We start from the raw sequence: 14643 nt of genomic DNA on the forward strand, positions 1-14643 counted from the left end.
CCTTCCAGTGGTCGGTGTTTACGACGGATGCCAGCTCACGGGTTGTGAACCTGGAGGTTCACAAAACTGGGGGGTCCAGTCGGCCCTGAGTCGCTGGACTTGCGTGGACCTATGACCACACCTCCTTGAATGTGTCTGGTCTCGGTAGCTAGCCAGGGTCGGGCCTGGCTAGTGCCTGGTGGGAGACCGCCTGGGAATACCAGGTGCTGTCTACTGTTCATTGTCCTACTATTTTAGCCGATCAGGCTATGCTTCTCCTTGTGGTCGACCGATCTGTTTCAGCCGGACAACGCCACGGCCGTGGCTTCAGTCTACCATCAGGTATGCCGGCAGGCGCACTACTGGAGTCGCCAGATGCTGGACCAGGGCGACTGGTCTTTGTGCTTGGGGTGTTTCGGCTCCCTTGCAGGAGGTGAGCCTCACATGGCATGGATCTCCTGGCAGCTTGTCTCCGCCGCAAGGGTGTCAAAGTTAGCGGCCAGGTCTAGTGATCTTGTACAGACGCGTCAGTCGCGCTGGTGGCCCTGTGTTGTCTGTATCGGTAATTTTTTGCCATTCCTCCATGGTAGTTGCTTCCTCGGCCGCTCCACAGAGTGGATGCTGAGGAGACCCCGATGATTCTAATCGCTCCAGATTGACCTTGGCGTCCTTGGTACGCTGATATTGGGCGCCTGGTAGCGGAGGCACCCTGGCGATTGCCAGGGCAGGAGGTTCCTGTCTCAAGGTCCCATACTTCCTCCTGTTGTACAGTCACTGACTTGCTCAACATGGTTATTGGAAGCCAGACTTTAGGTGACCAGGGTCTGTCTGACTCGGTCATCTCAACAGGGCACCGTAGTCTTCTTCCGGAGGATCTACCGTCGCACCTCTCTTGGTGCAAAGGGATGGAGTGACGTCCACGGGCATACTCTCGGTGTCCAGGGTCCTGCTGTTTTTAAAGCTTGGATTGGATCTAAAAATTGCTTAAAGCACCGTTTGGGGGCAGATTTCAGCCTTGGCTGTGTTCTTTTAGTGGCCTTTTTGCGGCCCGTTCCCTGGTGGGTCCCCTTTTTTTGTGTGCAAGGGGTTTGTCATATACTTTCCTCTCTTGGCCCATCTCTTCCCCCATGAGTTTTGACTCTGGTGCTCTCGGTTCTTCAGGAACCTTCCTTTTGGAAACATCAGAGAGATTTTCTCTTGACACTATCTCAGAAGGTGGCCCCTTTAGTGGCCTTTACCTCTGTTAGAGGGGTTTCTGAGTTGGCGGTCTTGCAAGCCACCATGCTTGATCCCCCCCATAAGGATTAGGTGATGGTGCGCCCGCGACCTTCCCTTCTTCCGAAGGAGGTTTTCGGCCTTTCATACTTTAGCCGTGGTACGCGCTTTGCGGGTATACCAGCCTACTACAGCTCCATTTCGGAGCTTCTGACTCTCTTTTGTGTCGGTGTCTGGTCCACAAAAGGGCCTGGCGGTCTCGTCGACCACCATTTCTCGGTGGATCAGGCAGGCCATCATACAGGCCTATGCTCCTAATGGGCGGGCCCCCCTTTCCGGTCACGGCACTTTCGACCAGGGCAATTGGTGCTTCCTGGGGTTTTTAATTTTTTTCCGACATCATGCGTCGGTCTCACAGGCGTGCGAGGCGGCGATTTGCTCGTCCGTTCACGCTTTTTCCAGAATTTACATGGTTGCTGTGAGTGCATCTTATGATGTTTTTTTCAGCCGCTAGTTTTTGCCGGCGGCTGTTTAAAGTTGCACCTCCTCCGTTGAGGAGCTCTGCTTGTTTTGGGGTGAAGTTAAAAATTGTTTTTACTGATATATTTCCCACCCCTCGTTTTTTGACACTGCTTGGGGACGTCCCACTTGTCGAGATTTAAGGAGCTGTGTCCGTCCATGGACGATAAGAGAAAATAGGATTTTTTTGTACTCACCGTAAAATCCTTTTCTCTGAAGTCCATGGACGGACACAGCTCCCACCCCTCCTTTTTAGGTTTGTACTGCTTGTTACGAACTGAGGCTGCAGGCTGCAGTGAGGAGGGTTATGTCTGGAGGGACCGCCCCCTGGGCGGGGCTGTTCAACTCTGTTAATGTAACATGTATTTAACTATTTAACATGTTTCTGCCTAGTCCTCTCCTGTAAACAGGGAACATAACCCACTTGTCAAGATTTAAGGAGCTGTGTCCGTCCATGGACTTCAGAGAAAAGGATTTTACGGTGAGTACAAAAAAATCCTATTATCCCACAATCCCTGGGCCTCCCAGGCTATCACTGGTGCAGGTGAGGGCTACACAGTAATTCGATCAGACATGCATGCAAAGCATTCAAAGACACACTGCTCACTAAAGCTTGTCCCTATCTGCACCATGTGTTTCCGTGTGCGGGAGACCACAGTGTTTTAGTGTGTGGGGGTGCCATTAATCGCTAATGGCACACCACTTGTCTTTAACCACTTCCCATTTGCCTAGTAGACCTCAGATCTCTCCATAAAGAGGACTTGTCATGGCCCATGCTATTACAAGGGGTGTTGTTCATCCCTTGTAATATCAATAAAGTTGATTTAAAAAATGTTTACACTCATGCGCAAATGCAAAGGCACATGTGGGTCCTGCACGGACATGTAAACAGCGATTGCACCACACATGTGAGGTATCGCTGCGAACATCAGAGCGACAGCAATAACTTTAGGGCCGGGTTTAAACTGGTAACCTGTAAAGCAGGGGTGTCAAACTGGCGGCCCTCCAGCTGTTCGGAAACTACAAGTTCCATCATGCCTCTGCCTGTGGGAGTCATGCTTGTAACTGTTAGCCTTGCAATGCCTCATGGGACTTGTAGTTTTGCAACAGCTGGAGGGCCACCAGTTTGACACCCCTGCTGTAAAGGCTTTAAAGCTTTTCCTGTGGAGATTTTTAGTTTCTTTAAATTGGCGCCATTTCTGTTTATTTGGTGTAACATTTTTATATATATATATATATATATATATATATATTTATATTTTACACAAATTGCATTTGAAAATCACCTGTGCAGAAATCGTGTAACCTAAAAAATATGCAACATTCACCATTTTATTCTCTACTGCCTCTGCTTAATAAAAATATATAATGTTTGAGCGTTTCTTGGTGGTTTTTTTTTTTTTTTTTTTTAGCAAAACAATTTTGTTTTACATGTTTAAGAGGAGTGTCAGAATTGGCCCAAACTGGAAGTGGTTAAAGCACTGTATTTTGTGTGTGGCTACATGTGGATGTGGGAGATTTGCACAAATTTCCACACCCACATAGATCTGAGCCTAGCCTAATACCTAGTTAACCACTTTCATACCGGGCCTATTTTGGCACTTCTCTCCTACATGCAAAAATCATATTTTTTTTGCTAGAAAATTACTCAGAACCCCCAAACACTATATATTTTTTTTAGCAGACACCCTAGGGAATAAAATGGCGGTCATTGCAACTTTTTATCCTGCACGGTATTTGCGCAATAATTTTTCAAACGCCTTTTTTTGGGGGGAAACAACGGTTTCATGAATTAAAAAATAACAAAACAGTAAAGTTAGCCCAATTGTTTTTGTATAATGTGAAAGATGAAGTTACGCCGATTAAATGGATACCTAACATGTCACGCTTTAAAATTGCGCACACTCATGGAATGGCGCCAAACTTCAGTACGTAAAAATCTCCATAGGCGTCGCTTATTTTTTTTATTTTATTTACAGGTTACCAGCTTAGAGTTAGAGGAGGTCTAGTGCTAGAATTTTTGCTGGTGCTCTAACGCACACGGCAATACCTCACATGTGTGGTTTGAACAGCGTTTACATATGTGGGCAGGACACATATGTAAGCGACCCCACATCTCTCCTCCAGGCTGGAAAGCATGAGATTGTGGAAAAAAAATCACGGATCTCTAAGCCTCCCATCCGTCGCCGGCAGATCGTTTCTCCGGGTCTCAGATGGCACGGCAGAGCCCGGAGAAGCACGGGATGGTGGCGGGAGGGGCCGTCCCCTCCCATCGCCTATAAGAACGATCAAGCGGCGAAACTGCCGCTATGATCGATCTTATAGTGCACAGGATCGTCGGCTGAAGAGATGGATATCTGAATGATGCCTGTAGCTGCAGGTATCTTTCAGATATCCCCACTGAAAGTCCAGGACGTCAAATGACGTCCTTGGGCGGGAAGTGGTTAAAACAATAAAAATATTGGAAAGTACACAATGCCTTTAACAAACAACTAAAGGCTCCTTTATGACAGTCTAAACAAAAAAAAAAAAGTACCGAATTCAGTTAATGGTGATGCACAAGCCTCATAAAGTAAAAGGAAAAAAATTCATTCATCTTCCTTGACTGAACCAAATCCTCCTTCATTTGTGTCTTAGATGCTCCCCCTCAGACCCTACAACTCAGTGTGAGACTGCATCAGAGGCAATAGTAGATACAGTTAGGTTCAAAAATATTTGGATACCGGCACAATTTTTTAATTTGGTTTCAGGAATTTACCAAAATGTATTCAAGCTATAGTGGATATGGGTTGAAGGTGCACACTCTCAGGTTATGTACATCCAATTGGAGAAGGGGTTTAGGAAATGCATATCTTAAGAATAGCCATCCCCCTTACCAAAAGTAATCGGGCGATTGAATCAAAAGCTGTTTCATGGTCAGGTGTGGGCTACTCCTTTGTTCTTTCTTTATCAATTAAGCAGGTAAAAGTACTGGAGTTGATTCTAAGGCAGGCCATACACAGGTCGAATTTTGAAAGAATTTTCTCATCTAAGAATTTTCCTTTGAATTTCCCACCGTTAGTGGGCTGCAGCAACAGCTGATTTTCGTGCGACCATCAAATTTGAGTAATCAGGCATGTTGGAATTATTTTGAAAAACGATTTTCTAATCAAAGATGGGAGAATCTTGCAAGAAATCTAATCTCAAAAGAAATGCATGTGCAAGAAAAGAAAATTTCTGGAAATAAAAGACGATTCCCAGCCACAAATTCTTTTCTGTAACAGGAGGTGAAATTGAAGAATTGGTTGGTCGAATTTCAAAATCAATGGTGGCACCATTGAATTGCAAAACACACAAAATTTCTGATATGCAAAAGAAGATGCTTTCGAAATTTGACCAAGTATGGCCAGTGCGATATTTGCATTTGGAATCTATAGCTGTGAACCTACATGATGTGTTCAAAGGAGCTGTCCATGCAAGTTAAACAGGCAATTGTAAGGCTTCAAAAATGAAACCATTCCATCAGAGAGATAGCAGTAACATTAGAAATGTCCGAATCAACAGTTTGCTACATTCTGAGGAAAGAAGAATGCACTGGTGAGCTCGGCAACATAAAAAGACCTGGACATCCATGGAAGACAACAGTGGTGGATGATTGCAGGATCCTCTCTATTGTAAAGAAAAACACATTCACAACCAGACAAGTGAAGGACACTCTCCAGGAGCTGGGTGTATCATGTCAAAGTCTACAAAGAGTAATCTAACAAAATGACAGGAAGAAAAAAGCTTGTGGAAGGCTTGGAACAGTTTATTTAAAGCACACAACATAATCTGTAAAACCTGATGGAGGCAGTGTGATGGAAGGGCATGCGTGGCTTCCAGTGGCACTGGGTCATTGGTGTTTATTGATGTGACAGAAGCAGCCCGATTAATTCTGTAGTGTTTAGAGAGATACTGTCAGCCCACATTCAGCCAAATTCAGCAAAGTAGATTGGACGGCGCTTCACAGTACCGATGGACAATGATCCAAAACACACTGCAAGAACAACCCAGGGGGGGGGGGGGGGGGCAATGGACTGTTTATAAAAAAAAAAAAAATGGTTGCAGTTCCTAAAATTTGGACTTGATATTTATGTTTAACCACTTGCCACCCAGGCCAATTCTGACATTTCTCTCCTACATGTAAAAATCCCATCGAATCCCCCAAACCTATAGTGTTTTTTTTTTTTTTTTTTTAGTAAAGACCCTAGAGAATACAATGGCGGTTGTTGCAACTTTTTATCTCGCACGGTATTTGCGCAGCAATTTTTCAAACACGTTTTTTGGGGGAAAAAATTGTTTTGTGCTTTAAAAAACAAACAAAAAAAACAGTAAAGTTAGCCCAGTGTTTTTGCATATTGTGAAAGATGAAGTTGCGCTGAGTAAATGGATACCTAACATGTCACGCTTCAAAATTGCACACGCTCGTGGAATGGCGCCAAACTTCGGTACTTAAAAAATCCCCATAGGCGACGCATTAAATTTGTTTGCTGGTTACATGTTTTGAGTTAGAAGAGGTCTAGGGCCAAAATTATTGCTCTCGCTCTAACGTTCGCAGCGATACCTCACATGTATGGCTTGAACACAATTTTAATATGTGGACGGGACTTGCGTATGCGTTCACTTCTGCGTGCACGCACACAGGGACAGGGGTGCTTTAAAAAATATATATATATATATATATTACTTTTTTTCCTACTACAAGGAATGTAAACATACATCCCTTGTAATAGGAATATGACATGACAGGTCTTCCTTTACAGTGAGCTATGGGGTTAATAAGACCCTGCATCTCACCTCTAGGCTGGGAAGCCTGAAGTGGGGGGGGGGGGGTTGTCTATCCCAACTTCCCAGCCAAGGCAGCGCTGTTTTGTTTTTTAATGCAGAGGCCGGGCGTGATGGCATAACATTGCGCCCGGCCTCTGATCATAGAGACTCCAGCGACCATCTGTTGGAAATCTCTATAGTCAACATCCAAGGGGCAACGGATCCATTCTCCGACTCACCGATGGCAGCAGTAAGTTGGTAGAAGCATCGGAGGGGGGACGTCCCCTCTTGCCTCCCGTTAGAACGATCAAGCAGTGGAACAGACGATATGATCATTCTTATGGTGTAGGGAATGGCCAGCTGAAAAAGATATCTAAATGATGCCTGTAGCTGCAGGCATCCTTCAGGTATCCCTGCTCAAACTCAAGAACGTCAAGAATATGATGGCCGGCGGGAAGGAAGTGGTTAGATTTAAAGCTGAAAGTCTGCACTTAAAATTCATTTGGATGGTTTCATTTTAATTTTATTCTGGTGGCATACAGAGCCAAAAGTATGAAAATTGTGCATGTGTTTTATATATATATATATATATATATATATATATATATATATATATATATATATATATATATATATATATATTCTGCTCTAAATTCGGGAGCGATACAGCATGTTGTCACACCAACAGAGGAAACTGCACTAAGCTAGGTTCACACTGTGCCAGTTTTCTGGCGGCTGTGTTTGCACAAGCATAGCAACATATTCATTCAAATGGGCTGCTGTACCTATGGAAAAAGGTCCTTGCACCTTTCCAAAATCGCAGCCACAAGGAAAACCTCATAATTCTTTGCGGTTCCCGTCACAAAAAGGCATGTGAATTGGGCTAGATTCACACTGCTGCAAGTACGGCTTTGGTCCGACTTTCAGTGTCATTATATAGTGCTATTATGGATGCAACATTGATAAGGCTTGTATATTCTTTGGGGCCAAAATTGCATTGGAATCGCACCAAAGTAATACAGGAACCATTTCCAAAATCGCTCCATGCTGAGTTGCATTGATATGAAGGGATACATTGAAATCTGAAATTGCATTAAGTAAGTTCCCCTTTGGGAACATGTTGCATGTTCCACCTGTTTTTAGGGTGTAACCTGTTTCCAATGCTGCAGCCACTGTCCGATTCCCCCACTTCTTGTGACAGCACTACAGGGAGAAGTTCCCCGTACTAGCTGTCACTTTTTGAAATCTACATGGCTGTGTTGGGCTCTACCCGCATGTCCGCGTCATTAATTCACACAACTCTGTGTGAATGAACTACAATCCCCAATATCCTTTGTGGCTGTCGGCTTGTAGTTTCTGTGGAGCACCGTGGTAGTTCATTAATTCTTCCTGTCAGATTGTGTCTGCTTGCTCTCTGCAGCAGACTTGCATGGTCTTTTTTTTTTTTTTTACCTGCATAAAAAGTGCATTCATTTATTATTATTATTTTTTTCTAAAAAGTGAACTTGTCCTTTAATGGCACTCTGCACCTTTGCTAACAGCAGTGCATTTGCACGCAGACCCACACCTGCATATATTTCAAACCTAGCCTTAGGTGGACTTCCCTGGGTGCTTGTGGAACTTTGCAGGGGGACTAAGAGGAAACTATGTGTAGCAGTATGCTTTTTTTTTTTTTTATTGGGTAGCAATAGTTCTATTTACTGCGGGAGGGCGGCACGGGCAGGCTAAGCGGCGTACCCATACATTGCTTAGTACATGTACACTGGAACGCCCCTCCCATGTCTGCTGTGTCCACCGGACACAGCCGATTGCGCATTGCAGTAGCCGGTGGCTTTGAATTACCAGGATATCAGGTCATCGCTACGCAATCATTTGATCTCTGTGTCAATACAACTGTTCTAAATGAATTTCATTTTTAACCGCTGTGATTGGCCAACAGCTATCACATGGTACTTGGGCTAATCACAGCACCCTGTACGATGTGATTAGTTGTAGCCAATCACAGATCACTAGTTATCACAGCTGATGTGAATGTAACCCATTCATGACTGTTCAAAACATTGCTGTTACAGTGATCATTACTGTAACAGCAATCAAAGTGTAAAAACAAAAAAACTAATAACTAATTTCTGATTAACACGCCCCAGAGCAGTACAGTGTCACTATGGTGATACTGGACTACTCTGATAAAAGTAAGTAAACAACGTTTTAAAAAAATGTAATAAGTTATTTTCTTCTTAAACCTACTGTCACCAGTCAGTCATATGATAACGCGGTACTGGTGACAGTATGTGTAAAAAAAAAAAAATTGTGACAAAAAAAATAGAACTTCAAAAAAACTGTACTGTCCTGGCATTTTACTGGGGCTTAAGAAATGAGATGCTGTCAATACATTGATTTTCAAATATATATACGAAAAGCCAACGAGTACCCTCAGGCTTTCAAAGGGCGCAACTTGTACATTAAATTTTCTGACTACCTATCAGTTTTGGAGGCCCTAAAATGCCAGGATAGTACAGACGCCCCCAAATAAACCCCTTTTTCAAAGTATATACCCCCAAAGTATCTGCTACTTGCATGGCAAGTATTTTGAAGATCTTATTTGTTGCTACAAGTTTGCATATTTACAAATACATTTTTAATTTTTCTTCTTCAAAGACCTTAAGCAAAGGGTTAAGACTTTTAGAACCTCTAACGGTAATATGGACCAACGGGATGCAATTAGAATTCTAATGTATCTTTTTTGTATGGAAATGGGAAAATCAGCATGCACAATTGTTAATAGTGTGTGTGTGTGTGATAGAGATGTATATATCTATCGTATATTAAAAAAGACAATTCTAGGAATCGTAGATTTGGTAAGGTTCTGGCTTCATGGATCTAAATCCCATATTACTCTGTATTGGGGAATATACGTGCTATACATTTTTCCTGTGGAGGTTTGAGACTGATAAATATTTCTGTTTTCCCTGGACAGCTTCTCCCTGTCTTATTAAATCCGGAGTCCTTTTCTATTTCAGGTAGAATCAATGTTGATCCCAGAAGAGGGTTTTTCATTGTCTATGTTCACTAGAATTTCCTGGAAAAAGAAATGGCTCATAATGACACTTTATAGGAAAGTTTATGCTTCATATGAAGATCTGTTCACTTTCCACCATTCTTGGAGATGAAATGATTTGTATAGCTGAGGTATTTCACTGCCGACTTTGCTCTTTTTTGCTGACTGATTTCCTCCACCTTCCAGCTGTGGATGTGAAATATCTCAGACACACCAACTATGCCTTGATCTATGTTTTCTGACCAGACCTCTTGTTTATATTCCACGAGTAAAGGGAAGCTTATTTATAGGACTGCAGAGTACTGCTTGTTCAGTGCCCCGGAAATTTGAATTATGTTATTGTATCTCTAACTTCAATAATTAGGGAATTTCTCAAAATGGGTGTTGTTTTGGAAGTAGAATGTAACCTGATCAGAGCATGAATTAACAAATACAAAGGCATGCATATTGGCACTAACATTTCCTTGTAAACTTGTGTTTTGCTTTAAAGCTGGATAAGGGGATAAACTCTCATCACTTCTAGAGGTTAAAGTGGTTGTAAAGCCAGTCTGACGGTTCAAATCCTGTCCGGTTGAGCAGTAACCGAACAAGATTCGAATCGTGTATGGGCAAGCTGAATGTCCTCGAGTTGATTGGTCAGTCAACCACTGGAGAGATCCCCCTGTCAACACTGTCTGCTGTCCATTTACACCTGGCTACAGCTGATCTTCTCCTCCTAAACAGAGGAAGACCGAGTCCGATTCTGTTTTTTTTTTTTTTTTTTTTAGGGGAATAGAAGGGGACTTTTAGTGGACCCGGATGTGGGTGTAAATTGATACAAGTCTGTTTACATCCACCAATCTATTGCGAATGCACAAACCTAATCGGTTCTGCCTGAAATACTGACATGCGAACCTGATCGAATTGCCTGTGTGAAAGGGCCCTAACTGCTGAATGCTTAGTTTTACTTTACAGTGTGCTGAATCCAGCATGGGTAGTGTGACAACTTTCCCTTTTAGTTGAAGTAGCAACCCTGATGACCCCATCAAGGAGATCTGGTTGTTAAAGTGGTTCTAAAGGCTCTAGATTTCTTACCCTCATACCTAAGCCTCATCGTGATCCAGTAATGTGCACGAGAGCCTCATCTCTCTGGGGACTCTCCCTCACTAACTGAGACAACAGCGGGGGCCATTGGCTCCCACTGCTGTCAATCACACCGGGTAAGCCAATGAGAGAGGGGACAGGGCCGAGCCACAGCTCTGTGTGAATGGACACGCAGAGCAGCCACTAAAGAGCAAGCCTGCTTCAATGCTGCTATTGCAAGCTCCTTGCTCTGGGGGCATTAAGAAGGCGGGGACAGGAGCACTGACAGGGGACCAGAGCAGAGAACCACTGCACAGAGCAGGCAAGTATAACATGTTTGTAAATTTTATGAAATGTTTTGCTTAAAATTGCCTTTATTACTTTATACCATCATAAGAAGAGTGATTCAGTTATTATCCAAATCGGAAATCGGTTTCAGTTGGACAAAAGTCGTAATTTCTGTGTATTTTTTTTGTATATAAAAAAAAAAAGTTTTGTATATTTTTGTTTTGTTGTATTTTAGGTCCACAACATCCTGGCAGAAATGGTGATGGGAGGTATGGTTCTGGAGACCAATATGAATGAAATTGTTACTCAGATTGATGCACAGACAAAAGTGGAAAAATCTGAGGTAAGGAATGAGACTCGCACCTGATGTCTTATAAGTACTATCAGAAATACATTTTATTGAAGTGTAGGAGCTGGCAGTGATGGCGGAATTAAATGTATTGTAGCACTTTGAAAATTATTCTCTGAGAGTCAGAGAATGATGGTAATCGTAGCCCCAGCTATTTTTTTTTTCCCGTTAACCATAAAGCACACATGCTGAGAGTTCCAGACTTAGTAGATTAATTTATGGATATTAGTCTAGTATAATGCAAGGATCCATGTCAAACACCTGCAACTTACTCTGTAATGACACCATCAGAGTCTGATTGCTGAATTAGTTAGCATGTAGATATTGAACAAAATTAGCATTGGAGAAATGGTATTGCAGAGTCCTAACTGACCAATCCAGCCCAGCAAAGTACCCAGTGTTCAGAAGAATGATCATATATGATGAACTTTAGTGCCAATCACATGCAGGTCTGTGGGCTGCGATTTCTGCCCACCTGTGTTTGGGGTGTCTTTATCTTAATATTGACACCCGATGTAGATCACAATTTGAATGCTATGTGGAATCGCACAGGTACGCACAGCACGTTCCTCTGTGTGCGTAGTGTGAATTGGCCCGAAATATTATGACATGTAGGTTAAAGCTGAACTCCGAACAGATGTAAAAGACACAAATGCAACTCTATGCTATTAATAAATCTTATTATTATTATGCAAGTACCTAAATTTGACCTGGAACCTACCTCTTGCAGTCCGTGTACAGTGGAGCTCAGACTGGCACAGTAAAATGAGCCAGTTTTCTTTATCGTACATCACGGGACACAGAGCTGCATAGCCATTACATGTGGGTTATAGAGTCTACCTTCAGGTGATGGACACTGGTGTAATCAATTAAACAGGAAGTTCCCTCCCTATATAACCCCTCCCCTACTGGGAGTACCTCAGTTTTTTCATCAGTGTCTAAGGTGTTGGTCACGAGTTAACATGTGCTCTTAGGAGCTCCACTGGAGGGATCCATGCTGGATGTAAAAAGCCTCCATAAATCCGGATCCGTCCAAGGTGCTTCATAGCCAAAGTGGACGGTACCCGGGCCTCGGTACGAAGAACGAGGTTTAGCCTATAATGCCTCTCTGCGGAGGGCTGGATCCTGGGTTCCAGAACTTTGTGCCTTCTAAGGACCAAATGTTTTTTCTGCTGCCAGGGTGCTATATAGGTCCAGGGGTGTGGTGTTCCTGCCATGGACCCCGGTCCCTGAAGGTCTAGGACTATACCCACGGTGAAGGGGGAAGATTGGGCCTCTTGCTTGGCAATACCCTGCAGCGTGGAAAGGTAAGAGAGGGACCTACGGGACTTGGTTCGACAGTAGGTCTTCTGTAGGGGACTATGGGTCTCGCCTATATTATGTTTTTATGCATGGGCAATGTAAACTACGATGTCTTCTGAGACGGGATGGCTCAGGGCACCCATATACCTCCCCTAGCCGGCATGTAGCCTGGGCCACTATGTCTGTTCAGACAGGATGGCTGTAGTACCCATATATCTCCCCTTGAAGGGGCTGGTACATAAAAAAAAAAAAATGCCCTTAATCCTATGCAAAGCATTGTCTTCCATGAGTAGCTGCAAGTCTTATCTGTTTTCCACTACTATGGGCAGTAAAAGACATGCCTGATGTTTTCGCTTACCATGCTTTCCAAAGACGGAAGCTTAAGTGTTAGCTGGTCTATTGTGCGTCCCACTTCCTCAGCTTCAGGCTGATGTCGCACGTGCTCACCGGCTCAGTACAGTCGCAGAGAGGGCTCTTCAAAAAGGCCCAGACGTCAGAGCTCTGTAAAGCTGGGGGGACCCAAACGCAAGCACCTTGTGTGAGTTGGATACAGATTCATCTAAGACGCCTACTCCGCATCTAGCTGTGCAGATTAGCAGGCATTGTTGCTGCCAGACTAAGTTCAGCTGTTGATGCACCTGGGTTAAGCTCCTCTGCTTTTAGCTTAGGACTTTGGTCTCCCCATTGAATAAGGTCAGGGGTAGGAATATAAAAAGGAATCGCCACCTGAACCTGGTGGCCCCTTATTCTCCCCTGTAGAGACAGCTCACAGATTGAGCCATCAGACCTGTCAGGCAATCAAAGCAGCCTCCCCCAACATTGCAGCCACTCTGCATGTGTTTTGTTTTTTGCATCACATTTGTTGTTCTACAAGAGGTTAACTGCTATGTTCGCAGCATCCTCACAAGAAGCAAAAAAAAAAAAAAAGAAAAAAAAGCAGGGTGTGTCCCTTTTCCTGCTTTAATCCTTAAACAAAGGGATTAGAAGAGCTGGGGATGAAGGTTCACTGTCAGAGGACAGGAGACAGGAGCTGCAGCCTATCGAGGAGAAGCTATCAAAAGCCCTACAGGTTCTGATTGCACCTGCAGTCTTTTCAGAGATTCATGATGCATATAACTTCCCTCTGCCTACTTGGCCAAAGCCTCTATCTTCTCAGAGTGTAAAGAGAGGTTTTCCTATAGGTGGCTAGTATGACCTCCATATGGTCCTCAGCCTGGTGTCGGCTTCAGGCTAACCAAATGCACATCTGAGGGATGCACAGTTGCTGGTACACATTGCGAACGTCTCTTAATTGAGGAAACGCACATCTACAGAGGATAACTTCCTCTTTACCAGTCCGCATGTTGCATAAGATACATGAGTTTGGAATGCATGTAGGATAAAAACAAGTAACAGAGCATGTTTTATTGTGGATCGCATAAGGATACATGTTTCTGTCTGTATGGTGTTGCATGTTTGTTAGAGTTGCATAGAAATGCTTGAGTGCATAAAGATGCTAGTTACCTGATCACTCAAGTCCTGGATTACCCAAGGATATTTGGTCACACAGAGAGACTTGTTTCCACAGAAAGGCCTAAAATCGCATAAAGACGTTTGTATGTATAAAAATGCTAGAATCACACATGATTACTTGATCACCCAAGTCCTTGATTCCCCAAGGATATTTGGTCACACAAAGAGGCTTGTTTCCACAGAAATGCCTAAAATCGCATAAAGTTGCTTGGATGCAAAAAAGATGCTGGATCACACATGGTTACCTGATCATCCGCGTCCTGGATTACCCAAGGATATTTGGTCACACAGAGAGGCTTGTTTCCACAGAAGTGCCTAAGTTCGCATAAAGATGCTTGTATGCATAAAAATGCTGGAATCACACATGATTACTTGATCACCCAAGTCCTTGATTCCCCAAGGATATTTGGTCACACAAAGAGGCTTGTTTCCACAGAAATGCCTAGAATCGCATAAAGAGGCTTGAAGGCATAAAAATGCTGAATCACACATGATTACCCGATCACCCAAGTCCTTGATTATTCGAGGATATTTTGGTCACACAGAGAGGCTTGTTTCTACAAGAATGCCTAAA

The 14643-nt window shown here is 43.5% G+C and overlaps 1 protein-coding gene across 2 annotated transcripts in view; it reads left to right on the plus strand.

The window, feature by feature from the left end:
* Positions 1 to 14643, plus strand: part of AP3S1 (adaptor related protein complex 3 subunit sigma 1) — a 101956-nt gene that overhangs the window by 64617 nt on the left and 22696 nt on the right. For both annotated transcript variants that reach the window (XM_040343814.1, XM_040343807.1), the window contains exon 5: positions 11142 to 11249. In XM_040343814.1, the coding sequence (XP_040199748.1) occupies positions 11142 to 11249 (108 nt within the window). The remainder of the gene's footprint in view (positions 1 to 11141; positions 11250 to 14643) is intronic.

This window comes from Rana temporaria, chromosome 1 (assembly GCF_905171775.1).
Source record: "Rana temporaria chromosome 1, aRanTem1.1, whole genome shotgun sequence".
In the NCBI taxonomy this organism is placed as follows: domain Eukaryota; kingdom Metazoa; phylum Chordata; class Amphibia; order Anura; family Ranidae; genus Rana; species Rana temporaria.